We start from the raw sequence: 27899 nt of genomic DNA on the forward strand, positions 1-27899 counted from the left end.
TAACTAACTAACTTTGTTCACATAAATTAACATTCTTAAATATAGTTTACTTTTGATATCTCTTGTTAAGTGTATTAAGTATTACACTTAAGGTTTTTTCAACTTTATTGTCGATTCATTTCCATGTTTGAAAACTCGAATGCTTCACACTTTTGTTCACACGTTCTTAATAACTAAAGTATAAAAACAATACAAAGTGTTAAAAGAATGATTAATAACTAAAGTATAAAAAATATAACTAAAGTATAAAAAAACTTTTGTTCACACGTTCTTAATAACTAAAGTATAAAAAAAATACAAAGTGTTAAAAGAATGATTAAAAAAAATACATTATTTTGTCATAAGAGGTCGTCTTTAAAGAACGTCCTCCCTCACCCCCGATGCCATAAGTAAATGTAAGTGCTCCCCTTTCCCTCAAAAGTAAGTACGTCTATAAAATACCCCCTTCCCATCCTTCCTCCTAATTTAAAAATATATAATTTAGAAAGAAACAAACATTAGTTAAGAAGTTTTTTTAAAACTAGAGTATGCGTACTTTTAAAACTGATCCTACCCATATTCCAATACTTTATTTCCTTAAAACACAAACTTTTAATTCACAAATACAATGAAGCTACTTCACTCTACGTACCAAGTATCATAAAATTAAACCAGCCAAATAAAAACCTATGGGTTACTAGTGAGGTTATGGAAGTTCACTCGGGGGTAATTATGTGTCAGTAGGACCAGAATCTTACCAACTTATTAGAGCAGAGTATAAAAAAGACCAAAGACCGTCACAAAAGTGGTAAAAAAAACATATGTAAGACACTCAATGATTATTTTTATACTGTATTTAGTAAAGCCGCAAGGACCGCTAACTAATTTTCCAAAGCAATCTCCAGCATCTTGCCATAAAAGAATTGATTTTATCACCTATTAAATAGTCAAAACAGATTGCTAAAACTTGATTCTTCAAAAGCATCAGGTCCTGATGGAATCCATCCTAGAGTCTTGAAAAACTGCGCAGAAACTTTTTCTGTCCGTTTAACCATGTTATTTTAGTCTTCTATTTTAACATTCTTTGTTCCAAATGCAGAAGTAACACCTATATCCAAAAGCAGAAGTAACACCTATATTCAAAAAAACAAGTTAAAGGCAAGCGACTACCGGCCAGTTTCTAAAACCTTGGTAACTTGTTAGATGTTAGAAGGTTTAATCCACAATTGTATTATGCAGCAATTTGTCAAAAAAAAAATTATTACTGCAGCTCATCATTGCTTCGTCAAACACAGGGAGTGCACGAAAACCTTTTACTGTGTCAGAATCACGGGATTTTGTTACAGATGCCCTCAATCAGGGTTTTACAGCATACGTAACTTATACAGACTTTTCGAAAGTGTTCGATAAGGTACCGCACGAAAGACTCTTTTAGAAACTGAAGGCATATGGCATTCGCGTTCAACAACGTATCTGGATATAAAAGTGGTTGAAAAATAGAGAACAAGGTATCAAAATAGATAATACATTCTTGCCATGGCAAAAAGTGTTTGGCGGAGTACCTCAGGGTTCAGTTTTAGGTTCGCTTCTCTTTGTGCTTTACATTAACAACTTACCGGAATTAATTTTGAGTCATAGAAAAATATATGCAGACGACAGCAAGATCATAGGTATTATCAATTCTGAAAAAGATGCACTAAGTCTTCAAAAAGATCTTGACACAGCCATTAAGTTGTTTAAAAAATGGCTCATGCTATTTAACATCGAAATGCAATCATATGCTCATGGGAAAAAAAAAGAGCCTAACCATATATATACAATGGAATTATAAAATGGTAATCGCAAACAGCTCGAAACCGCAGTAAAAGAATGCGATTTGATTTAAAGTGAAGCTTTAAGCTGAGCACTCAGCTGCAGCTGGAAATAGATGCTAGGGAAAAATATTTAAATATTTATATACATTTAAAGTATAGTTATATTTAATGTATAGTTATACTTAATATATAGTTATATTTAATATGTAAAGAAATATAATAAGATGAATAAATGTTCAAAAGGCAAGTTAAAATACAACTATATTTCACTATCTAATTCAATGAAGTCAAAATACTTAATTGAAATTAAGTCCTCATCAGAAGTTTTATTTTCGCAGTCATCATTGCCGTCACTTACTTCTTCGCTATGTTGATTTTGCGTGGTATTGAATGGCATTTCTGTTAGTGAACTTATTACTTCAGAAGAAAGAGGAAATTTATGATTGTTCTGAATTCTTTTGTTTAAATTAATACTAGAAATGATAGGATCTCAGGTATCTAAAGCTCTTAAAAAAATATCTTCTCAATTTTTTTCTCTGCCGGAGCATGAAAATGTCTATCATATTTATATGTTTTATGTCTTGCTTCAGACCCTTCTTTACCAAAATAACCAATTGGTAATACTGTATTTTCTATAATTTGTCTTCTATTTACTAATACTTTGTGTGCAGTCGAGGCATCGGATACCAAGGATATTAAGACATATAATGTTTTGCAGTCTCAAAATAATATTTTTCAAATTTGCCTAAATTAACTTGATACTAGCAGGAGATGGAAATAAGAATAATCTTAAATTTTTTAATCAACATTTTATCGACATTAGTAATTTTGGAAAATTTGTTAATATTTTCAAATGCTCGGCGTGCAGTATTGCCGTCGTTGGGTTTATCAAAAACATCCTCCTTTTGGTTTATCCACGTGAAGTTGTAAATTTTCATGGAACAGTTGTTGCGTTTTTTTTTGTCTATATAAAAGAATTTTCTTATTATTAGTATCTCGAATTTTCCATTTACACAAATCATGCCTGTATGATATGTGGACGATGCATTCAAAAAATCGTATACAGTGGACTAATGCCATACAGTAAAGTATTAAGTTTAGGCTTAAAGAACTCTGTGGTTTTTAAATCCTGCACTTTAATAAAATTATTTGGAATAGCTCCACATATCGGAAAAGCATGATTTGATACTATTGCAGTTAATATATTTAAAACTTTGCCATCAATTAGTGTCATAAATAAATTAAAGCTAATTTGAATTTTTATATTATCAGACAAAAAAATCGTTATTGGCTCTGACTTATCTATTTTTCCGTTAATATCCATTTTTTTCTTTTAAAATGTGTTCTGTAGATTCCTTTAAGCTTTCGGTTTTAAATATTCAACAAAACCGCACAGATTTAGGAGTGCAATTGTTCCATAAGATTTTATTATCTTCTGAGTTCAAACGGAGTGGTACAAAAGTTGTAACAAATAATTTTGAATCAGAATGACAGCCAGCAGTATCCAACTTTTGTTTACAGGCTGAATGACCGTCAAAACCATACTAAATATTATCTCGGCTGTAATTTCGTTTTTATTAAGGGACTCCATGTGCTGAAAAATCACTTCATCTTGTAATTGTAAAATACGTCTCACAGCATGTTCTAATAAGATCATTAATGGTACTTGTGCAACAATATCGGAACTTGATATACGATTTGGTCTAGATACCAATTTACCATTCCAAATCTCTTTGTAATCAGGATACAAATTACAATTTTTGGTAAAAGCTCCTTCTCTAATATTTTGCTATTGTTGTTTACATAAATTGGAATCCAAAATTAATTCTAATGTCTCTTCGCGTAATGGAATAGCTATAGTAAAATTCCCGGAATGTTTTCTATTCCGGTAATTTAACTATACCTATTTACCAAAAACAACAGTTAAAATATCAATGGTTTCATCCCAGCCTATGGTTTCATCCCTTTATCTGCACCTTTTCAAGATGACATTGAGAACATGAAAATTTTAATAAAGAAATCGTAATATTTAGTTAAGAAACACAAAACGTAATTAAAAAGTCCCAAAATGCAATTGAGAAACACAACATGTAAATAACAAATCGTAATATGTAATTAAGAAGGCGTAAATGTAGATAAGAAAACATAATTTGATTTTAAAAATTCACAATGTAAGCTTATATATAATTATAAAGGGTTTTCTGGAACATGAACTTCAAAAAGTTAGTAATATCAAAATAAGCATTTGTATGCACTAGCATTAATAATGGAATTAAAAGATCATTTTGTTATTTGTCAATACACTAAAACCCGAAGGTCTGTTAATAAAATGAATCCGTATCAGCATTTATTTCACTAAATTAGCTTACATGTGCTTCAGGAAAAACCAGAACCTAATTGTCCAATTTGTCGGCATAAAGTGCGTACAATTGAACAAGTTAAAATAAAACATTACGTTTTATCTTCACCGAATGACAAAAGAAGTGTTGCTAAATGTGTTGAGCAAAATGACAATTGGGTGACACTGGCGCAAAATTTAGGGTTCGAAAATAAGTTCGCTTTAAAATTGGTTTGCAGCGGAAAATCAAATTATTCGGAAGTGGTGGTTTTAAACCAAAAAAGTTGACTGAGTGTCAAAGCAAAAATATGATAACAATTTAATATTAGTGTCAGCACAACAATAGCCGCCTATTACCTCGAAGGCAGATTGCTTTCATTAAAAAAAGTGCACAAGGTTTTTTTTTCTAGCAATAGTGATGAAAACCAAACAAAAAACAGCTGAGTATGCAAGGAACATCGACGAACATATCACTAATGGGCATCAGACAGTTTGGTTCGATGAAACAAAATTTGATCTTTTTTTTTTGCAGAGAAACGCAAGGACGTGCCAAAAAAAAATGAAGAGCAATAATGAAAATGTTTGCTTTAAAAGGTGAAAACCTACATTTGATTGCAGCTATATCAACCACAAATGTCGTCATGATGGATACTTGCAGAGGATCATTTAATGCAGATTATTGTAACGAGTAGATGTTTGTTATGTTTCACCCGTGGGTTACATTTGGGAATCTTTTAGAGGACTTGGTCATCGTAACAGACAATACTCTAGTTTACGCTTGTTTGGAAAGGCTGTTTAAAAATTCTCCAGCTCTGCTCTAACGTTTAGGACCCTACGAGTTAATGCTAAACCAGGTGAATATAATCTGGTCTAAAATAAAAAGTTATGTTAAAAATGCGATTCGCATAACTGATATTGTGGAACAACGAATTCAGCTTTTGAAAAGAATTGGTTCTGTGGCAAAAAATACAACATTGATTGAGCACGTGCTGCTAAACATACTAGAGAGGGTTATGCAAACGATTTTAAATATGGAAGATGGTTGAAGTTGGTGTTTAAATGAATATTGCAATGATTCTTAATGACATTGTTTAAATTCATTTTAATTTTTTTTCTACAAATACATTATTTGTGTTTCATTTATTATTTATCTGATTTCTTTAATGAACTTTTCACACACACAAAAAAGGAAAGTTCTAACAAACACCCAAAAGGATTTTTCCAGTTAACGCTAAAACCAAAAACGCCTTTCTCATCACTTTTTAATTTTATTGATAGTATACTATTATTATTAAAAAAAAGAAGCTCCCAAGGCCAAACTCGGTACCGACCTTTAACTACAAGGTAAATTAAGGCATCAAAATCAAAAATGCTAAAAACTTTGTTTTAAGAATCTATGTTATAAACTTTTCTTAATTAGTGTGCACAGCATCGTAAATTCACATATTGAGTAAAAATGATAACTTTTTGTTTTTCGAGTTAATTAACGTGTTGCTGTTCCGAATCTGTTGGTAATAATAAATTCTGACGCGTGGTTCGATCTTTAAAGTGACCAAAAGGAAACCCTTAAAATCCGTTATTCAAAAATAAAACATATCACTTATTAAAATTTTTATTTTTTGTTTTTTTCTATTTCTTCTTTAGGAGTTGTGTTAGAAGAAAAAGAAGAAAAAAAATTAATAAATAAGAAACAATCCTTTTTTAAAATAATTATAAGGAAAAGTAAATTTAGGGCAGTGACTGACCTTGTGTCTATTTGAGACTGCAATATATTTATAAAAATTTTCAACATAAGTTTAAAATGACTGCAATGATACTACCAATAAAGTTATGAAGCCGTTTTTACATAAACACTTTCTTTTTATGGCCAAAAACCCGCAAAATTGAATTAACGATAATAAAAAAAAAATTGCTATTAAATTTTTTAAAACTTCATTACTGTTTTCTTTTATAAAAATTACCTTACCAAAAATTTATGATTAATTTTGATACATTTTTGGAAGAAATAGAAGAAAAAGTAATTACTTGATACATTTTGCTTCGTGGACCATCAGGGACCGCTAGGAATTTCCAAAAATATATAAAACAGGTTTAAAATGAGGGTAGCTTTGCTAGTAAAAAAGATATGAAGTAATCTTTTAATAATAGATTATAGTTTTTACTTTTGGGCCAAAAACTATAAAACATCATTAGTATTATAAAAAAAAAATCTTTTGCAAAGTTAAATGTCAATAGACATTTGTTGGACTGGAAATTGAAACGGACATTTGTTGGACAATTGACTGTTGTTGCCAAAAATTAATTACAAAACTTGTTATTTTAACTTTTTTAACAATTTCAAAAAGATAAGTTTTCATATAGGAAATAAGTTCTAAAAAAAATGTTAGAAAACTTTAATTAAATTACTAAGAATTGGTTCAAAAGAATTTGAATAAAATTATAGATGAACCACTAAATAAATCTAATTATTTGATTTCGAATAATTAGATTAATTTTAAACTTATCTTGTTTTCCTATGAGTTTTTATTTCATCTCAACATTTAAAATATTATTTTATGATATATTTATATCTCATATCTGCTTTATAGTCAATTATAAATCTAAAAACCGACGTTATTACGTTATATCTCCGTAGAGTTAGAAGTCGAGTGAACTGAGTTAGAATTGTTAAAAGTAACAGTCCTTTCCGGGCGTAATGATGCTCGTTGCAGTTCAAGGAAAAAAATTCAACTTAGATTTTTTTATTAGTTGCGGTTCTTCACTTACAGCTTTTTTCCATTCACAATCATTTAAAGAAAAGGTTTTTAATTTTGGATGGCACACCATAAAATCAGTTAACATTTTACTGATTTCTGTTCCTTTATTAAACATTAGACTAAAGAAAGCATGCGACCATTTAAATGGTTGAGTATCACTCGAGCGCACAGTTCTTTTATCATGGGTCATAACTATTCGCGCAGAACTTCAGGAATGCTCCATATGTATTCAGAAGTTGCTGTTTTTAAAAATATACAATAGTTTTTTATATTGTCAGAAAAATAATTGACGAATGCTTTTCTATAAACTACAACGTCTTCTCTTTTATGCCCAAAAACAAACGGACGAGCTTTGTTATTCGACCAAAAATATTCCGTACTAAATAAAGAGCTCTGAATTGCTCTAAAGCTTCCACTATATTGTAAAATTTTGCTTTTTTTGGTTCAATTTTCACCGTCAGAGAACCTTTTGATTTTAACCCTTCTAAAAATGCTTTAACTTATTTTTAAAAAATATCAATGCTAAATAGACTCTTTTTCTGAGAAAATTTATTAATGATTAAAGCGTAAATAAATTTTTTTAAATTTTAAATTATCTTTAAACATTCAGCGGCAATGATGAGTACCTTAATTGTCAGAAAATAGAATCTCTTCTTCTCCATTAATCAATTTAAAACAGTGTTTCTGTGCAGTTGGATAAGTTAATGTTCCTAAACTCGGCATGATTCTACTTATTTTGATTTGTTGGAACTTTGCAAGTGCAAAAACCATTAAAATTGCAAGACTAACTGCTAACTATACTACAAATAGCAATTATATTCACATAGTTAGAAATTTGCAATATATTATGTAATAGACAAAAAGCTTATATTTATTTTCCTATTTTTTATAACAACATGCATTTTGCATTATAACAAGTGTTTATTTAATGTGTCGTAAACCCGGTCATTAGCGTAGTTTTAGGTTTATTTGGAAGTTGTAGCGGCTTTGTTGGAAGTCGTTAGCATTTAGGCTGTATTTTTCAGGTCTGATTTTTAATAAAACTTATAAGTCAATTATAATTAATTGAAGAATTAATTATGAATAAAATATACTTATTGTGAATCTCCTAATTATTTAAGTCTTAAAATACTCAAATAAATCTCCGAATAATTTCAAAATTAAAAGCGAATTTTAAAATTGGAATGATGTTTTGTAGTTTTTCGGAATTAAAGTAAAAACTAAAATATTTAATTAAAAAATTGTATCATATTATTTTTACTGGCACAATTACCCTCATAAGAATGAGCTTTGGTTTAGCAACTATTAAACTCTGTTTGAAAAACGGCTGTCTTGCACTGACCACGCATTAAACACTGTGGCTTGGCTCGGTCAAAGCTTGTAGGCTGATGTTGGACCATTCATGGCACCAATACTGAGTCATGAATAGATTAAGCAAGAATTGTTTGATGAGTTTCAGGCACCCTACTTTAGTAAGTCCGTAAAAATTGAGTATTCGATAAAATGTCCTTACCCTCTATTAGGTTTAGTACGCTATTTGCAGACCCTCCTCCACGTTTAAGCATACGTTCTTTATATTTGGCTTCCAGCTTATCATAAAAAAGAGTTTAGGATGTTTTTTAAAATAAAATTAAAAATACTTATTTAGCCACCATATGGTTCTACAATAAAATAATGAATAAATACCACGATTGGATAGAGAAGACTGTCAGTCTTATTATAACTGAATACTTTTAATTCTTCAAACCCATTTTATCTTTAAAAGAAAATTTGAAAGAAAACTTGATGCTTGCATTGTTAAAGAACTTGTTATAAAACTCATTTTGAACACTGTTTTTCTTTTTGAAAATGTCGATATTGAAAAGTCAATAGGAGCTTATTTCAAGAACAAACTTAAGTGGTCTGGTCTGAAATAAATAATGCAGCAATAAAAACTAATCAAATGATTGGTATTTTTAAAAAATATTTTTTTAGTTGAAATCCAATTTTTAGTTGAAATCCAATTGAACTCTTAAAACTATATACTACCTATGTACGCCCGCTGCTTATGTTTTGCGCTTCAGTATGGAACCGTTATTTAAAAAATAAAAATTGAGAGACATGAAAGAGTTCAACGTAGAGCAACTAAACTAGTTCCTCAATTAAAAAAAATGAACTTCAAATCTTGATTGCCAAAATTGTAATTAACAAAATTTTCAGAACGATGAACGAGAGGCAATTTAATTCAGTATTTTAAAGTCTATAAAAACTTTAATGAAGTCAAGTTCCTATATGCAAATATAATACACACTTGTTTTTAAATTGGATTTTTCAAATATCTACAACCATGATATTGTCAGAGAAATTTCAAATAATTCGCATAGAGACAACTTTAAAATTCTAACAGAAAGTCTTGCCTTCCAATGCTGTTTCCTCACCTAGTGTCAACGAATTTAAAAATCAAATACATTAATTTTTGTCGATCTACTAGAATAAAGTCTACTATAGCAGGCCCTCGTTTGATTTCCAGTTCATAGAAGCTAACTTATTGTATAACAGATTATATACAATAATAATGATAATAATAAAGTGGCTGAAAAAAAACCTGATTATTTTTTGAATAAAAAAAAAATCTTTTGAGTTACTCGGCATCAACATGGTACTTACACACTAAAAAATAAAGGTAGAAATTTTAAGTTAAGGTAGAATATGTGATATAGCCTTAGTAAGGTATAATTTTCTACCTTAAAAGTTAGAAAATAATACCTTTAAGTTAGAAAATTGTATGACAAATAATTGTTTTTAATATAATCTTAAAAGGTAGAAAATTATACCTTACTCAGGGTATATCACATATCCTACCCTAAGGTAGAAATTTATACCTTTTTTTTTAGTGTGTAGTATATTTTTTTTTTTTTTTTTTTTCTTTAAATTTTCACAACTACATATTAATTACAAATTTTTTACACTGCAATATTATAAAGAAACTGTACTTCCTAAACAAACTTAAAAACATTTTACAAAATACCGTTTTAGGAAGCAATAATTAGGTATGCTATGACTTGATAAGAAGGGTTTTGTTGTTGTAGGGAACTCGTAGAAGACTGAGATTAGTCTTATCATCGAGAACCTTGAGGTATTGCGTAAAGCACACATATAAACAATGTGATTCTCATTAAAGAAATGTTTTACATGTTATTATTGCAAACTTTTTTTTCTTTTTAATTGAACTATGTTTTGTGTTAGTGTTGAGGTTTATAATAATAATACTAGCTTTATTTGTTAAACAAATTTACATTTTCCATATGTATTTGATTGCTGATTATTTTAATTTGAGCGTAAATTTTGATTTACCATCAGAACTAGAACATTTCTAGGTAATTATCCATATTAAGAACATGATTTTTGAGTTTCGTCTTTAAAGAAGTTATATTGCCTGGGAGAGAAATCGAGGTATAATTCGGAATTAATTTGTTGAATAAATATGGGCCACGATAAGAAATAGAAAATTAAGAACTTTTTTTTTTCCATGGGTACAATAAAGTTACCAGTTGCTCTTGTGTTAAATTTGTTGATATTAGATTGAAAGAAGTTTCCTATTTCAATTTATTAGCTTTCTAAAGCAGTATTTTTAATGGCTCTTCATATTTTTTTGGTAATTTTAAAAGCAAAAATTATCACAGGCGGCAGAAATTTTCCTCTTTTTGTCGCAGTAAATTACCGGTTGCGGTAACTATTTGTCTTTTGTGGAATGCGCCATCTGATCTCGGTCAACTTTTTATCTTGTTTTAATCTAGATTTCATTAAAAAAATAACAAATAAATAAAAGTAAAGTATAATTTAACTAAAGTATTAAGTTCAACAACTGAATTCAAAGATCTCAAACCCAGTCTAAAGAAAGTAGTTCTGGTTGGTTAAGAGTTATTCTAATCTCAAATACAGTGTAAAGATCTCAAAACCAGTCTAAAGACCTCAAATTTAGTTTAAAGATAGTAATTCAGGTCGATTAAGAAATATTCTGGTCGATTAAGAAATGTTTTATGAATTAATAACTGCCGATATAATTTTTAAATATCAAACGGTGATTTTTTTGTGTTCTTTACGATGCATAAAATAAATTCCACATTCAAATGAAAATTCAGGATCAAAACTTAATTGTTTTAGTGACGGAAGTTTGTGAAGTTATAAAATACAGGAAGAGAAAAAGGATCAAAGATGATTTCAAGCAGAACATGACTTCTCAAATTTGTGAAAATGTAAAGAAATATGCAACAATTTGGAAGGATTTGGCTTTTAGTATAAAGATTTGTCTCTGAAAGATTTGTGTCCATCATTCACAAAAAACATTTTAGATTAATAACATGTCTTATTTGTTTTACTTTCTTATTGTTATGAGTGATCATAACATACAGGTAACAAAAAAAGTTCATTTATATAAAGAATAAAAAATTAGCATGTCCTAATCATAAAAAAATTTAAAGCAATACTTTTGCTTCAATCTAGTTACCCACTCTCTATCCCTATTGATGTTTAATTAAAAGTTCAACTAGTTTACATGTTTTTAAGATCTGCCATCTTTTACTTTCTATTTTTGCTTTTCTGTTCATAACAAAATTTTTTATAATAATTACAGGATATCTTTGAAGACATAACAATTTTGTCTTTAAAGAAAGTGTCTTCAGATGTAGCAACATTTCTTCAGCTTCTTTACTTGGAGATGCTGATAACTGGGTCTCAAGAAACAGAAGATTCTAAAGATTCTTATGAATCTGATAATTTGGAAAACGTTTGAAATCTGTGAAACTGTCATTTATAACTAGGTAGTTGTTGTAAAGAAATTTAAAAAAGCCGAAATGCAATTTATGCAATTGTAAAAAAACGTGATTTCTCACCCATTAGCTGACCAGTATTTTACCTGTCCACCTTAGAGGGGGCATCTAAGCATTTAAAAACAAGTAGAAATTTTTTTAAATGTCTTTAAACAAGTTTATTAGGGTAAGCTACTTTGTTTAAATCATTTTTTTATAAGAAATAAGGTGTAAACTATGGTAGCTTTCTAAGAAATAAGGTGTAAGCTACAGTGGCTTTCTGCACCGCCCAGCATCTACTTTTATTTTAAACATGATATCAAGTGATATTTGCTATTTTTTCTTTTTACAAAAATAAAGTAATAATAAAGTTATTTTGGCTTGAATATGTGATTTTAAGCGCAAAAATCCCATATAAAATAATAACTTTGACAGGATCTTGTACAAAAGTAATGCAAAAAAGTAAAACTTTATATCACTAACATTTAGTTTGCTGCATTATTCGATTTGCGCGGTTTTAGGTATTTGTTCCCTGTAAAGTTTGAAAATATCAATAATAGGTTTCTGCCCATAGTTAAAACCCTCTCTAGTTCCATATGATTCCGTCAATGATAGTTTTAGCTATAATAACCATTCTCTAAATCAAACCGTCTCAAAAATGTTCACTCTCTGGCCAACCATTCAAAAGGTCTGGAATTTAGACAAAGATACAAGATAGAATGCGCATATACCCATGGAAGACTCAGAAAGGGTAGTTTATTTGAGAGCAAAATAATTGGCATAATTGTTAGTTCTTTTTTACAAGTTTCTTGCGTAAATGTATTTATTATTTAAAAACTCTGGATAGAAAGTTTAAACCTGCCCTGAATTATGGGGGCTATAACATCATGTCCTAAAGATTGAGAAGCCCCAAAATTTTTTAGTGGAAGCTTTATTTTTGTAAAGATTTTCTGACACTTTGATACAAAAAGTTCACCTGCTCAAGAATATCCTTTGACTCCAAAAGGCTTGGTTTAAACAACTACGTACTTTTATATTTAATTATTTTTAGATTTGAGCAGCCGTTGCGCCGTGCTTGTGGACTTACTTCAGAAACAAAGGATTTGTGGTTTAAACCCCATCTCTGGGAAAGTTTTACGACATCGGTTTGGAAGGAGGAGTGAACTCCCAATTAAATGCTTATCCGTGGTGCACTGTGATAAAACCGTGAGGACTTTTTGGTGCACCAAAATAAAGTTAATATATGGGCATAAATTTTTTTAACTTTTCACGTAAATATATTTATCTGTATGTAGTATGAGTGGCCAAGCTACCGCAAGGTCAGTATAAGCAAAACTTAAGGTCCCACAAGCAACTAAAGCTTGTTTTTTTTAGAAAAGTTTTTGTTCCAGAGAGACAGATATTAGGCACCTGTAACAGTATGACTATAGGCAATAATATTTAGCTATACCACTGTGTAATATACGTATAACCTGACCTGCAGCAAAGCTAGGATTTATACGTATATTAAGAAATAAAACTTGTGGTGATTGCAGCGAGGAAAAAAAATTCCCTAAAACATTTACCATTTCTACCCTAAATGTGATGTAAGAATGTGCTCCGCGATGGAGATCTTAAGAAAACTATATTTATATTAATGTAATTTTGTAAAAGATTATTATATAGAAGTAAGCAATAATAAAGGTTGTTTTACTTTATTAAATTGGCAACGAAGATAAAAAAAAAATAAATAAATAAGAGGATTTAAGTAAACTTTATATTTACCATGGCTATAAAAAACCTTAATCTACCAAACTTTCCACCATTTTCATATACGGAAGATGCGAGTAAGTTATTTTCTAGCTGGAAACGCCACATAAAACGATTAGAGTTACTTTGCGACAACACTTACAAAATTTATGAAAACATTATACCGCAAGATACGTTGATCACATACCAGCTAGCAGTCAAAGCTTTTAATGAACACTTCAAACCCCAAGTAAACCCGAGCTATGAAGTTTTTATTTTCTGTAAAATGGCTCAACGTAAAGATAAAACCACTCAGCAGTTTTTCGTTCGATTACACAAATAAGCTCTTAAATACGAGTTTGCCGACAAAGATAAAGAAATTAAACAACAAATTGAGCTTAGTACAAACATTTCAAAACTTCGTAAATACAGTTTTCAAAATCCTAACAAAACTTTACAAGATTTGTTAACTACTGCAAAAACATTTGAACTAATGGATAAGCAAATAGAAGAACTGGAGAAAGAAACGAATAAACAAAGCAAAGTAAATACAGTCAAGAAAACAAAATTACCACTAATCAGTAAAGAACCATATAATATTATAAATAAGTTGCTGAAGAATATTTGTTATCGATGCGGAACTGAATTCCCGCACACTAATGCATTTTAGCGTTAGAGAAAACTTGCTATTCCTGCCGGAAAATTGGACATTTTGCAAAAGTCTGTTAAAGTAAGAAACAAAAAGAACAGAATACAAAAACACATCGAGAGAAATACCAAAGAAATGAACAAATCTATTCGAAAACAATAAATACAATTTACAAAGATATCAATGAATCCGAAAATCCTCGTGCAAAGTTAAATCAAGGAGAATGGTACTCTGTAAATGCTAACAAGATAAATACTGACGCAGTTGAAAACTTCGAGGTAACGATTAATATAGAAAATATACCAATAACCATTTTAATAAATACCGGAGCTTCTATCAATATTCTAAACTTTTGAAATGTTCTAAACATTTGAAAAGATTAAAAATTTAATTAAAAGACCGCTTCGCCTATATAAATCTAAAACACAGATTATTACATACGGGGATAACAATCCAAAACTTAAAATTGAAGGGCAAATTAATGCCGTGATAGAAAGTCAAACGAAATTCCTTCAGTCCACATTCCATTATTAGTCCACATTCCGTCATTAAAAGTTACTCAGTTAAATACAATTGAATAAAGCTCCAGTACATACTGACGTCAATGAGAAACTTTTAAACAAACAAAAAACAATACAAAAAAATTAAGGCGACAGTAAACAACAAAAGTTCCAGTCCATGCGGAACATTAGCAAATTAAACAATGCTCTCCTTCTAAACGTTCCAAAACGATTACAACCACTTATAAACTTTTGAAAATTTTGTTTTTAGCGGGAAAATAGGAAAACTTTCTAACTACAAAGTTAAGTTGAAAATAAATAAAAGTATACCACCAGTCGCACAAAGGGAAAGGAGAACTCCTTTTGCACTAAGAGAAAAAGTTAAAGATGAACTTACAAAGCTTGAAGCAGAAGGAATAATTGAAACGGTAACGGACAAAGCGACACCCTAGATAAGTACAATGGTAATTGTTCCAAAAAATGACGGTAACCTAAGGGTTTATGTAAACATGCGAGCCGCTAACAAAGCTATTGGAAGAACGCGTTTCCCGTCTCCAACCCTAGACAATGTTATTATAAAACTTAAATACTCAGTCGTGTTCTCAAAACTAGATTTAATGAAGGCATTTCACCAGCTCGAACTTGCGCCGGAATCGAGATCAATTACTACTTTTCAATCCGAAATTCAAATTAAACGTTTCAAAAGACTTAATTTTGAAGTAAATTCTGCGCAGGAGGAACTACAAAACGCTTTACGAGAAGTTTTGAAAGACATAGAAGGAACTCTAATATTGCTGATGATGTTTTAATATTTGCTTTAAATGCAAAACAACACAATTCAATATGACACAAAGTATTAGAAAGATTCAATCAGGTTTAACTCTAAACTTTGAAAATGCTTATTTGGAAAAGAAAACGTCAAATTTTTTGGATTAATATTTTCAAAAGAAAGAATGCAACCAGATCCTGAAAAACATAATAATATCAAAAACATGCCTATACCAGAAAACACTAAAGCTCTCCAAAGCTTTCACGGGCTTCTGAACTATTTTAAGCGTTTCATTCTACACTACAGAACAATTACTTATCTTTTACGAAACCTTTTTCATAAAGATTCATCATGGAACTGGAACTTTGAGTGCCAGGGTGCGTTCGATAAACTGAAAAACACTATGACATCAACTCATGCGTTGGGTACTTCGATCCCAACACATCCGAATTATCCTCCAGAAATAAGAAAGTTTCAAAAAGAGTTACTTGCTCACCGTAAGATTAGCCAAGAACTTACAGAAAATCAAACATCAGACATTATCCTTAAAGCAAATCGAATTATCATTCCACGATCACTAGAGATTACGGTTATACAACTGGCGCATAATAGTCACATGGGACTCGAGAAAACCAAAGCACTACTGAGACAGAAAGTTTACTTACCTGGCCTAGACAGTAAAGTAGAACAATATATAAAACAATGTGCAATTTGTCAAGCACTTGGTAAACAAAATCCACCAGCCGAACTATTAATCACACTAACACCATCGGAAGTTTGAGATACACTTAACATAGATTACCTTGGTCCTTTACCTAACGGTTTTTATTTGGTAGTTCTCATAGACCAAACATTAAAATTTCCAATTGTCGATATTTTAAATAGTACACCCGATTACCTTCTTATTGATTTTCTACAGAAAACGATCGCAGTACATGGAATACCGAAAAAATTTATCAGCGATAGTGGAACATCTTTTACTTGATTCAAAATAAAGATGTTTTTTAACAAACTGAATATTGAACATAAAAGAATTACGCCGTTTTGGCCGCAAGCTAGCTCACATGCCGAATCATTCATAAAACCACTGATGAAAGCAATACAAGCTGTACACATTAAACGAAGAGACTGGAAAAAGAAGTTATACAACTTCCTGTTCTCCTACCGTACCACTCCCCTTTGCACAACTCGGATACCACCATCTACACTTATGTTCAATCGCCTCACAGGTTTCACAATACCCTCATTTCATAGAAGAGTTGATACAAATATTAATGATCAAGCCAAGAAAAGACAGGAAAATGCTAAGTTATATAGAAAGAAATACCACGATTTAAAATACCACGCAAAAAATCCAAATTTAAATATTGAAGATCCAGTACTGATAAAACAAAAAAGATATAACAAAACTACGACACCGTTTGAGTTTAAACCTACACAATTACGGCAAAGAACGGTATAGTGATTACTGCCAAATCTCCCGTTGATAACTCGCAAAAAACTCGGAATGCTTCACACATGAAGAAAATACCGATGGATATGCAATTAAATCCGACACCAATTAAAAAAGAGGGAGACGAAGAATACTCTCAGAACAGATCATTTTCACCAGAAAAGGAAATAAAAACTACTATGCCGATTTAATAGCCATTATCAAGAACCGAATCCGAAAACATATCCAAACAGAGAAAGACGCCATATAGAATTATGGAGGAAATATTAAAACATTCCCGAACTTAAATAGTAAAACACTTCATTTAAAGAAGAAGGGGAAGATGTAAGAATTTGCTCCGCGATGGAGATCTTAAAAAAACTATATTAATGATAATGTAATTTTGTAAAAGATTATTATATAGAAGTAAGCGATAATAAAGGTTGTTTTCCTTCATCAAATAATGGCAACCTGTAACTTTTATTTTTTTATTTTCTTACTCTAAATTCAAGTCCAAAAGTTTAAAATTCAAAAATCAAAGATTATATAAAGGTTACACCCAAACCGAATGTTTGGTTGTTTCAACAACTTCCTAAACATTATATTGTGATATAAACAAGAACATACTTAAATTTGGCACTGAAGTATATTTTATTTACCAAAAGAATATTTATAAACTAAAATAATTCGTTTTTATAATTATAATAATATTACATATCAGATTTTACGCAATTAGACATCATTATAGTACTGATTACCTCAAAGTCAGGGTTAAACAATGAAGTTAATATGGTTTTTAACCCTTAAACCCTTATTAACTTGATTGTTTAACCCTTTAACCCTTAACCAAAGTTTTTACATTTTTCGAGATTTAAAAAAAAAATGTAAATTAAATTGAGCCTTATGACAAAAATACCCCAAAGTTTACCCCCTCCTACCCTTACATAAACTCATAGGTACATACATACATACATTCATACACACTTACATACATACATACATACATACATACATACATACATACATACATACATACATACATACATACATACATACATACATACATACATACATACATACATACATACATACATACATACATACATACATACATACATACATACATACATACATACATACATACATACATACATACATACATACAAATATACATACATGCAAACAAGCATACATACTTACAAAATTACATACATACCTGCGCTTCCTGTATTAATGCACAATAACAGCAAAATAAATGACAGCATAAATCTTTAAAAAGAGTTCCCTAAAAAAATAAAATTATAAGTATAAAATATATTCATTCTTTACTATTATATTAGATTATGTTTATTTATAAAATCTTCAAACAAATTGTTTCTTATAAAAACTTATCAATACAAAATAAGTGCCTATTAAAAAGATTTAGCAAAATTCTCACTTCAAAAACAAAATATTCTATTAACAAGGTGTTGTATAAAATAATCCATTAAAAATGGTCTGTCCTGTCATCCAATTATGATCTTGGAATTGTAACAACATACAACATTTACATAGTAATAACTGTAATCAAAAATATAATTATTAAATGAAAGCAATTTACAGAGTTGAAATAAAAAACATAAAAAAATTTTAAAACTTCAAAACATGATTTCAGTAAGCACGCTACCAAAGTTTCATTGCCAAAACAATTTCCAATTATATATAGAATAGTTTAGGGTAAGAAAATGCCTGCTCAGCTTCAACCCATGTTGGTTTTAGCGTCATTAAAAATATTTAAGCTATTTTTAAGTAATCTCCACGTAAAATGCAAGTTAATTTTTGACAGCAATATCTGATACCTAACTGTTTCATTGGTGATTGCCCTTCTTTAATAACTTGATCAAATTTCTCTATAATACTCATGCTCACAAACTTAGTTATAACTTCAGTTTCGTTCACCAGTCTCAACTGCTGCTCATACTAGAGCAGTTTTGAAAACATTCATTTTTTTGATCAATCTAATCAAAATTTTTTTTTGATATTTGAATGAAGAAGGCACTATAATTATACTTTCTTCTAATTGGACGGAGCTTTTACCGTTACACAGGTATTGCAGAAGTCCACTCATGTAACTTTGGCGTTCATTTATACAAACCATTAAGTGTGTACGCATTTTTTGATTGTGTTATTGTAACTATTTTTTAATATGGTAAGCGTGAAATTAATTGCAAAGTTAGCTGTAAACGAATAAGAATCCTGGTTTAAAAGTTCTTTAACCGTTGTTTAAGGGAAACTGGAGTTGTATGAATTTTGATCTATATTATATTCTAACTATATGGAAAAAAACACATTTAAACTTTTGATCTATTCTGTGTTAACAAGGTAACTAATGATATATTAAATAACTCACAACCAGGAAGAAATCTACTGATAAGGGTGATAGCCCTCATCAGTGTTCCGATCAAAGTTCAAAATGCGCTTGGATTAAACCAGGAAAAAAAGGTAAAAGAACTAATTTAAGTAACTATTAATAAATTTAAAAATGAAGTAGTGCAGAGGATTAAAAATTTGGACCTAGTTTTTATTAATAAAGATGAATTAATCTTAAAAAAAAAGAGTTTGCGTATATGATTTAGAGTAAGAGTACAAAGTAAAATGATTTTTCAGCAGCCTTAGCCAAACCTGGGTCACAAGCTAATACAGCTAAGACTAGTACACATTTGTCCAGTATCTGCAAATGCTAGAGCAATAGAAAACAAACCCAAAAAAGTTGTGTTTTTAGGCTTATCTTTTCCAAACACCAAAGACCTGGTGACTGAATCCAGTAATGGACAATATCAAAGTAATGGACAATAGTAAAGTAATGGACAATATCAAAGAAATATTGTTTTATTTAAACATTAATTATAAAATTACCAGTACTCATTTATTAAAACCAACATCAAAATTGGCATTAATTCAACCTCAATAAATTATCAAAATCCGGTAATAGTGGATTTTTACAATGTAGAAGCAAGAAGCGCTGTTTTTGCAGCAACAACGATCTTGGCCAAATAAATTTAAGAACATTTTTGTTCAAAAAAAGAACGAAAGTAGAGTTAGCAGATTATTCCTAGCTGAATAGTGAAAAGAAAATGATAAATAACATCTTGAAAAACATGGAAATCTCAATAGCCCATTTCGGTTCGTCATCCGCAGTGAAAGGGTACGCTGCATTGATTTGTCTATGACCCTTGAAATCATAGGCCAACCCAAACATCCGTATGTGGATCGGAAAATAGCCCAAATTGCACGTTCTGCACCAATCAATCAGCAGTAGTAAACACAGCAGTTCATTGTCAACCAAGCTAAAAACAAAAGATTAAAGTAAAAATAGATCCAGCAAACCAAGTAAAAACAACATCGTCATACTAAATCAACAAGATGTTTTATCCAAGTTTAATATTAATAAGCCACTGTCAAAACTAGCAAAAATATTTAAACCAACCATGCCACATGTTATTACTAACGCTACATCACTTAATAACAAGATAACGCGGTTAAATGCTTTGGAAAACTCACTAAAGCCAAACTTTTGCTTTCGTCGAAACGAGGTTTGAAAAAATAAATGCTCTCACTTAATTAATTACAAATAATTCAATAAAAACAGACCCAGTCATGGTGGAAAAGTGGCTATATGTGTTTCAGAAGAGCTCAAAACTTTTGAAATTATCAACATAGCATTATGTAGCTAAAAGTTAGAGTTTGATGCGAAGTCAGATTTATTGAAGAAACAATTTTATTTGATTGCATTTTAGGCTTCCACCCGAAATAAGTGATTCGCAAGCTAACATACAAATACGTGAAGTTGCAGTAAAATGCTCAATTTTTGCAACCTTAAACTTAGTTAAAAAAGGGTGCTTTTGGGTATGTGTATTGTTGGGAACTTTACTTACACCAAAACTGTATGGGACTTGGATAACATGCCCTTATGCCCCAGTGGACCATGTGCACCAGATCGTGAGTTCATCAATGCGTTAAGTAAAAACTTTATTCACCAATCAGTCACCATTTCAACATTTGTTAATTAAAAAGGTAGTTGTTGCAATTTTTTTGTTGCTTATTTAATTCAATCAAAGTCCTTGGATAGAGTTTTTGACGTATAGTCAAACCCTCCGCTAAGTGTTAACACTAAACAATTTCATGTATCAATTTGCTGCAACCTATTTGTAGCCAATGCTCATAAACAGACAATTGAAAGATTAAATTATAATTTTAGGAAAGGTAACTACTCAAATCTAAATTTTGAGCTAAGCAAAATTGACTAAGATTATCTAAATCCAAATTCAAACCTCAAATCCTACTTTTAACAATTTTCTTCGGATATTTAAATTACACTACGATTAAGCCTTCCTGGTGGTAACAAAAATTATTAAAACTAAAACATTAATAAACCTCTAAAAAACACCAGAAAAAACAAAAATACGATTGAATCAAGAAGTTCTGAAAAAAAGAGCTTCAGATATAAAAAACATAAAGGTCACTTTGAATCAATTACAAAACTTTCAAAGAAGTTATACTATTCAAATAAAATAATAAAATTTTAAGACAATACTGAAAAAAAGTGGCAAGTGATTAAGGAAGTAATTGAAAAAAAAAGAAATTAAGCGAAATGGTCTTTCAAAAAAAACGAAATTATCATTATCAAGATATTGCAAAAGAATCTATATTTGCTAAAGCATTTAGTGAGGCGTTTGTCAACGCAGGTTTAAATTTAGCATTAAAATTAAAACACAATAAGTTTAGCAATGAGGAAAACTTGACTCTTAGCGATTTAGTCATGGAAAATGCTGAGTTAACTGAAAAAGAGTTATTAGATGTTGTGCGTTCATTAAAATTAAACAAAGCACAAGGATTTCATAATGTTAGCAGTAATGTTATAATTGAATATGTTTTCTATATTAAAAAAGGCACTCTACTGACCATGTAACTCTTCATCTAAGTCAGATTATTTTTCAAGTTTTTGACAAAAACAAGTTCAGTTAAGGTGTCTTCATAGATCTTAGTAAGGCGTTCGATACTGTTTATGATAGTATTTTATTTAAAAATTAGAAAACTGCAGAATCAAAAGTATAAGCAAGCTTGGTTTAAAAGCTATTTATTTAATTGAAAATTATAAATTTTATTCGGCAATTAAGAAACTAACAATATGACAATTACTTGCGGCGTTCCTAAAGAATATATATTAGCACCAGTTTTATTCTTAATTTATAATAATGATATAAGCAAAGCCTCTAATATTCTTGATTCTTTCTTATTTACTGATTACACAAATTTATACTATTCTCATTGTGATATAACAACATTATTTAAAATGGTCAACCTTGAATTTTCAAAACTAAACGGATGATTAAATATGATTCAACTTCTAATTAACTTAACTAAAACTAAGTATACTATTTTCTATCGCCTCCATAGAAAAGATATGATTACTCTTGCTCTTCCAAAACTTATTATTGGAGAAAACATCGTAAAAAGAGAATGTTAAATGAGTAATTGTAATGAGTTAATTGTAATGAGTTTGTAATGAGTTTGTAATGAGTTTGTAATTGTAATGAGTTTGTAATGAGTTTGTAATGAGTTTGTAATGAGTTTGTAATGAGTTTGTAATGAGTTTGTAATTGTAATGAGTTTGTAATGAGTTTGTAATGAGTTTGTAATGAGTTTGTAATGAGTTAATTGTAATGAGTTAAATTGTAAATTAGTTAAATGTGTAGTTTTAGATTAAAACATAAATTGGAAAGAACACATAAACATGATTGAAAATAAAATTTCTAAAAATATTCGGTTACTTTATAAAGCAAAGCCATACTTAGATCAATCATGTTTGAAATACATATGCTACTAATTTATTCATTCCTATCTAGCAATGCTTGGTGCAGCACCAATAAAAGATAGACAAAAAAGGTTTTTAGAAAAAAAACAACATGCAATTAGATTATTACCAAATGCACACCGCCTCTCACATTCAAGATCATTGTTTAACAATCTAGAAATATAAAATTGTACCAAATAAATATAAATAATGATTTATATTGTTATTATGTATAAAACTAACAATAATACAATACCAAATATCTAAACAAGTATTTAATAAAATTACAACACGAATACGTGACCTAATATTCAAGTAATAATTTTGTTCAACCCAAAATAATTTATAAGTTTACGAAGTTCTTAATAACTAATAGATGACCTAATGTATGGAATAAGATCATTATTAAAGATATTAAAACACCTACAACTTCTGAGCAGTTTAAACAAGTTCTAAAAATATTACCTTTAAATAATAAACAAATAGAGAATTGTTTTTAAAACTATCTATAAAAATCTATATTTGAAAATTATCTACTAATGCATACTTATTTTGTCTGGAAAGGTCTAAATTCTTTAATGGTATAGATTATATTTAACTATATTATAAAAAAGTAATTATAAAGATTTATAGCCTTTTTAGGTTTTAAAAACGATATTGCATATTTATTCTTTTTCTTAAATGAGGGAGATAGGGAAAAAACGTAATCTTCTAAGAATTTGAATTTTTATTATTTTTGATGTTAATTTTTGCAAATATATTTTTGTTGAATAAATGTTTTTAATTATGATATATTCAATTTAATAACTTCACTTTTTCGGTATGCATTTTGTATATTTAGTTGTTGATTTGAATACGAGTCTAACTTGATCAACCTTATTAACTTAAAAAAATAAAATTCATAGTTTAAAAGACCAAGTTAAAAATACAGACTAGATAATCGATTTAAAATTAATTTTTCTTAAATTGGTCGGAAATGAAAATCTATAAAATAGGTCAATTAATAAAGCCTCAATAGGTTTTCTAAAAATTAGTTCCATTTTTTTGATGTTTTTTTTTGTAGAACAAATTAGTGGTTAAAATTTTTTGTAGGTCTAACTATCTGACATGCTATTTTTTTTAACGTTAAACCGTATAAATATAAACTCTGCTTTATACACAAAACCGCAAACTATTATTGCAAACTAACGTATTTTATATAAATCGTTTAAAAAAATTCTTTGGTGATACAATTAACAGAATAGAGGAAAAAATGGAAGTAATTAAAAGCGAAAATTTAACTTTAAAACATAATGCTGCAGATTATAAAAATGCTATGTCTTTTCAAAACAGGTTATAGTGCAACCTGTTGTACCACATTTTTAACTGCTTCAAGGCGTTTTTTGCGTGGTCTATTTAATAAATTTAAACCATTCAAGCTTTGTGATGTTCCCTCATATTTTGTGCAAAAATTTTATCCAAGACTTTATCCTCTTACGACCGAGAAGTATGTTTTTCTGCGTTTTAAAAAAGAAGTCTAATTGGTCAAATGTACAACACGTACGATGTACCTTTGACCGTGGCGCAGTGGTTAGAGTTCAGGCTCAGAACCCAGAGGTCCTAAGTTCGACGCCAGCTCTAGCTTAACAAGCGACATTGGTATGGAAGGAGGCGTGAACTTTCTGTTAAATGCTCTCCCGCGGTGCTCTGTGATAAGACCGTAAGGACTTCTGGGAGCACCTAAAATAACTACAAAAAAAAAATGTGTGTTGTTCTATTGACCAAAATGTCAACATTAAAAATCATCAATGTTTAGACCTTTTGAATATTTTACTATGTTATATATTATAAAGAAACTTCTGGTCTACCTCATGTCAATACAAAAAACATATCTAACTATTTTGTAAGCAATCCTGATTATTTAGAAAAATCAGAAAAATTAGTACTTACAATCTTGCTAACACTAATGTATCGAAGTTTCAATCAGTCAGTATAACTTATAGTATTAATAACTTTTTCAATGAAATTGTTTACTCTAAACATTTGATATAGTCATTATTTCTTTAGTTAGATGCTAATTAAATGTGATTTTTATTATTTTAGATAAAAAAAGAGAAAAAGTATATTTCTATAACTTATACTAGCTGGTGGTCTATATTTATTTACATTTGACCATAATGCTTTTTACAGGATATGTTTCAACGATGACACCAAAAAATACAATTTTAGAAGATTATAATATATTAATTATTAAAATAGGTCAGACCATCATCAAACATAAGATACTGGCGTTTAGATGAGCCATACCTGGTGGAGCAAGTTTCATAATAAAATCTTCAAGTTCCACATCATAAATATTGTCATTGTCTTGTACAAATTTTATGCAAAAGTCTCCTGATTTCTTTTAATACGTAAATTTTAATGGTTGGTATGCCTATACCAACATATTCAAATTTCTACTTGATAAATTCTAGAGTATTTTATTCAACTTGAAAAGGTCTACTAGTCGATTAAAAAATTTCCAGAAACAATTTTACTTTCATTATCAAGTACATTTAATCAAAAATAAATTTCGGAAGAACTTTCAACACTTGTCAGACAGACTAAATATAATCTGTTTTGCCATTTTTTTTCTTTTTCTTGAAGTCATTGTTATTAAAAATTTGAATCTCTCACATGTTATAAGATTTTGAGTTTCTCACAATACTCTATTAAATAACTTTCTTTTACTTGCAATGTAATTGGTTGATTAAATTATGATAATATATAAATACTTTTTTCCATACGACTTCATTTAATTTTACAATTCATTCAATTTTTTTTATCTTCTGTTGATTTATTACTTTTTTAAATTATTCAGTTAAATTATAATCATTTCTTTTCTCCATATACAACCCACAAAACAACTAACAAATTTAAAAACAATAAAATTAAAGTTTAATTCTTCTTATAAATACTTTAATTCTGGTTATTATCAAACCATTGTCTTCCTCCAACTTTAATCGTGATGTACAACATCACGCTTTGTTTTGTTTATTAAAATGTTATTTTACTCGGAAAAAAACATTTCTGCTGTCCAGCCATCAAAAAGCCTTTAAAAACAAAATTGCAAAGTATTTCCGAATTTTTGATTTAGGTGTTCGTCGTAAAAGAAACGACAAATTGTTGGATTTCTTAGCAGACCATCTAAATTAAGTTATGGAACAGTGATAGAATGCAATATCGATGTCTTTTAGGTTGTAAATTACTAGAAAAGTTTCGCTTTATGATTTTAATCACTAATTTTTTAAGTATCTGATTGGTTTAAAACTGTAAGTTGTAACCTATATATTTGTTCATTTTCTAGTTTTTTTTTGCACATTAAAGGTTTATTTAAATAATTTGAATAAACAAAAAGTTGTATTTTGGTATTTTTATTGGACTTCTTTTTTTTTTTTTTGTATGTGTATATACAAAATTAATTAACGCATTCGTAATTATATTATAAATCAAATCATAAGAGTACTCTTATTTAACGCCTTAAAGAAAATTTAACTAATTGTCGTTTAGTAAAAGAATTTGTCTAAGTGTTGTTTTAAATTTGTTATGCGAAGAGAGTGTATTAAGATCATCATTTAAAAGCGTATTCCACAATTTAGGTCCTCGATTTGTGATTGAGTATTTAGTGGCTGAATAAAATGTTTTGAATTGGCTAAAGTTATTTTTTAAGAACTTTGTGCTGTATATATGATTTATTTTTTTAATTATTGAGTAAAATAAATACGGTTCCGTTTTTCTACCAAAATTAAACATAAATATAACAAATTGATAAAGATTTCTTTTGAAAACATTTATTATTTTAAAATTACTAAAAAGTATTTTGTAAGTCGACCTTCAATTGTAATAATCCTACTAGCATGTGTTTATTTGCAGAGAAGTTTTTTTAATTTTGTAACATTGATGCAGCACCGAGCAATATTCAAATAGTTTAGGTAACAATGTATAGATGAAAAGTATATATATTTCAAAAAAGTTTGGTTTAAAAACTGTTCTGCTTTATACAGTATTCCAATATTTTTTGAAGCTAGTTTCGAATGTTGTTATCATCAGGTTTATCATCTGAAATAATAAGAAATTAAAGTTTTTCTAAAAACTTACCCTTATATAATATTTCTTTCTTATCTTTTCTCGTGTCATTGCCCGTAGATACAATCCAATACATGATGTTCCTAAACAGCCGTAAATACAGCAGTTATCTCCGACATATTCAGCATTTTTACCAGCAATTATAGCTGGTGCAAAGAATGTAACACAAGTTAAACCAACGTCATTGCAACAACTGCAAATTCCGTGTTTAAATTCTGACATTTATTATTGGTTTTATCGATACTTTACACTATCAAAATATTAAGTAAATATATATACATATATATATATATATATATATATATATATATATATATATATATATATATATATATATATATATATATATATATATATATATACATATATATATATATATATATATATATATATATATATATATATATATATATATATATATATATATGTTGAACGTCGTAATAGCATAAAATAAGTTAATATTTTTAAAATTTTCACATTAAATGGGAAAGTCCCTCATATAATAAACAAGCTTTACATTATACTATAAACTTATCTATTTAATTTTACTGTCAGTTTATTTATATATATATATATATATATATATTTTTTTTTGACAGTTGGTTTTTTTTATTGGTTATTTACCGAGTTATTTTGTAATAAATATATTGGTTTATTATGTATAATTTTTTGTCCGTTAATATTTCTCTGTAAAAACTTCTATTTTTATTAATATATATTTCAGAGTTTTTTATTATTGTAAAATAATCTTTTGAAAATGTAAATAAAATTTTACGAAACATGTCAAGAATAAAAAACATCGTGTTATTTTTAAAAATAATATATATATATATATATATATATATATATATATATATATATATATATTTATATAAATGCATTTTAAGCTAATACTTTTTTCAAAAAAAATTAAATTTTTTTCGTATTTCATTAGCAATTTTATTTAATGAATATTTAAAGGCCAATCATATATTTATTACTCACTTTTTATTTCTTCACTTATTTAAGTCCCCAAAAGCCAATCAAGCAAAGCAAGTAAAAAATATCTCTTATAGTAAAGCATAAAATTTAAAAGCAAATATTTATTTTAAAATAGTCAACACTGCAATGCCAGTCATTGTTTTGTTGACACTTGCGTCTTGATTTATTAACATAAAAGTATAACCTGTATATAAGTGTAACCAATTTAATGGAAAAATAATTTTTATAC

The 27899-nt window shown here is 28.8% G+C and overlaps 1 protein-coding gene across 1 annotated transcript; it reads right to left on the reverse strand.

Moving 5' to 3' along the window:
* On the reverse strand, window positions 1–27697 carry LOC136091355 (cornifelin homolog A-like). The gene is made up of 4 exons (XM_065818827.1): window positions 27674–27697; window positions 26702–26939; window positions 17969–18037; window positions 1–173 (listed from the first exon to the last, which is right to left on the reverse strand). Exons 2-4 carry the CDS (start codon window positions 26909–26911, stop codon window positions 105–107), a joined length of 348 nt encoding a protein of 115 aa, XP_065674899.1. The 5' UTR covers window positions 26912–26939; window positions 27674–27697; the 3' UTR covers window positions 1–104.
* Between the last annotated feature and the right edge of the window lie 202 nt (window positions 27698–27899).

Source organism: Hydra vulgaris, chromosome 15 (assembly GCF_038396675.1).
Source record: "Hydra vulgaris chromosome 15, alternate assembly HydraT2T_AEP".
Classification (NCBI taxonomy): Eukaryota; Metazoa; Cnidaria; class Hydrozoa; order Anthoathecata; family Hydridae; genus Hydra; species Hydra vulgaris.

What these genes read in the sequence shown, in the direction of transcription:
- LOC136091355 (XM_065818827.1), bottom strand. Translation starts at nt 26,911, where the DNA reads ATGTCAGAATTTAAACACGGAATTTGCAGTTGTTGCAATGACGTTGGT. An exon ending in GAAAGAAATATTATATAAGG is followed by an intron (nt 18,038 to 26,701) that starts GTAAGTTTTTAG and finishes TTATTTTTTTAG; the next exon opens with GGAACTCTTTTTAAAGATTT. An exon ending in CATTAATACAGGAAGCGCAG is followed by an intron (nt 174 to 17,968) that starts GTATGTATGTAA and finishes TTTATACTTTAG; the next exon opens with TTATTAAGAACGTGTGAACA.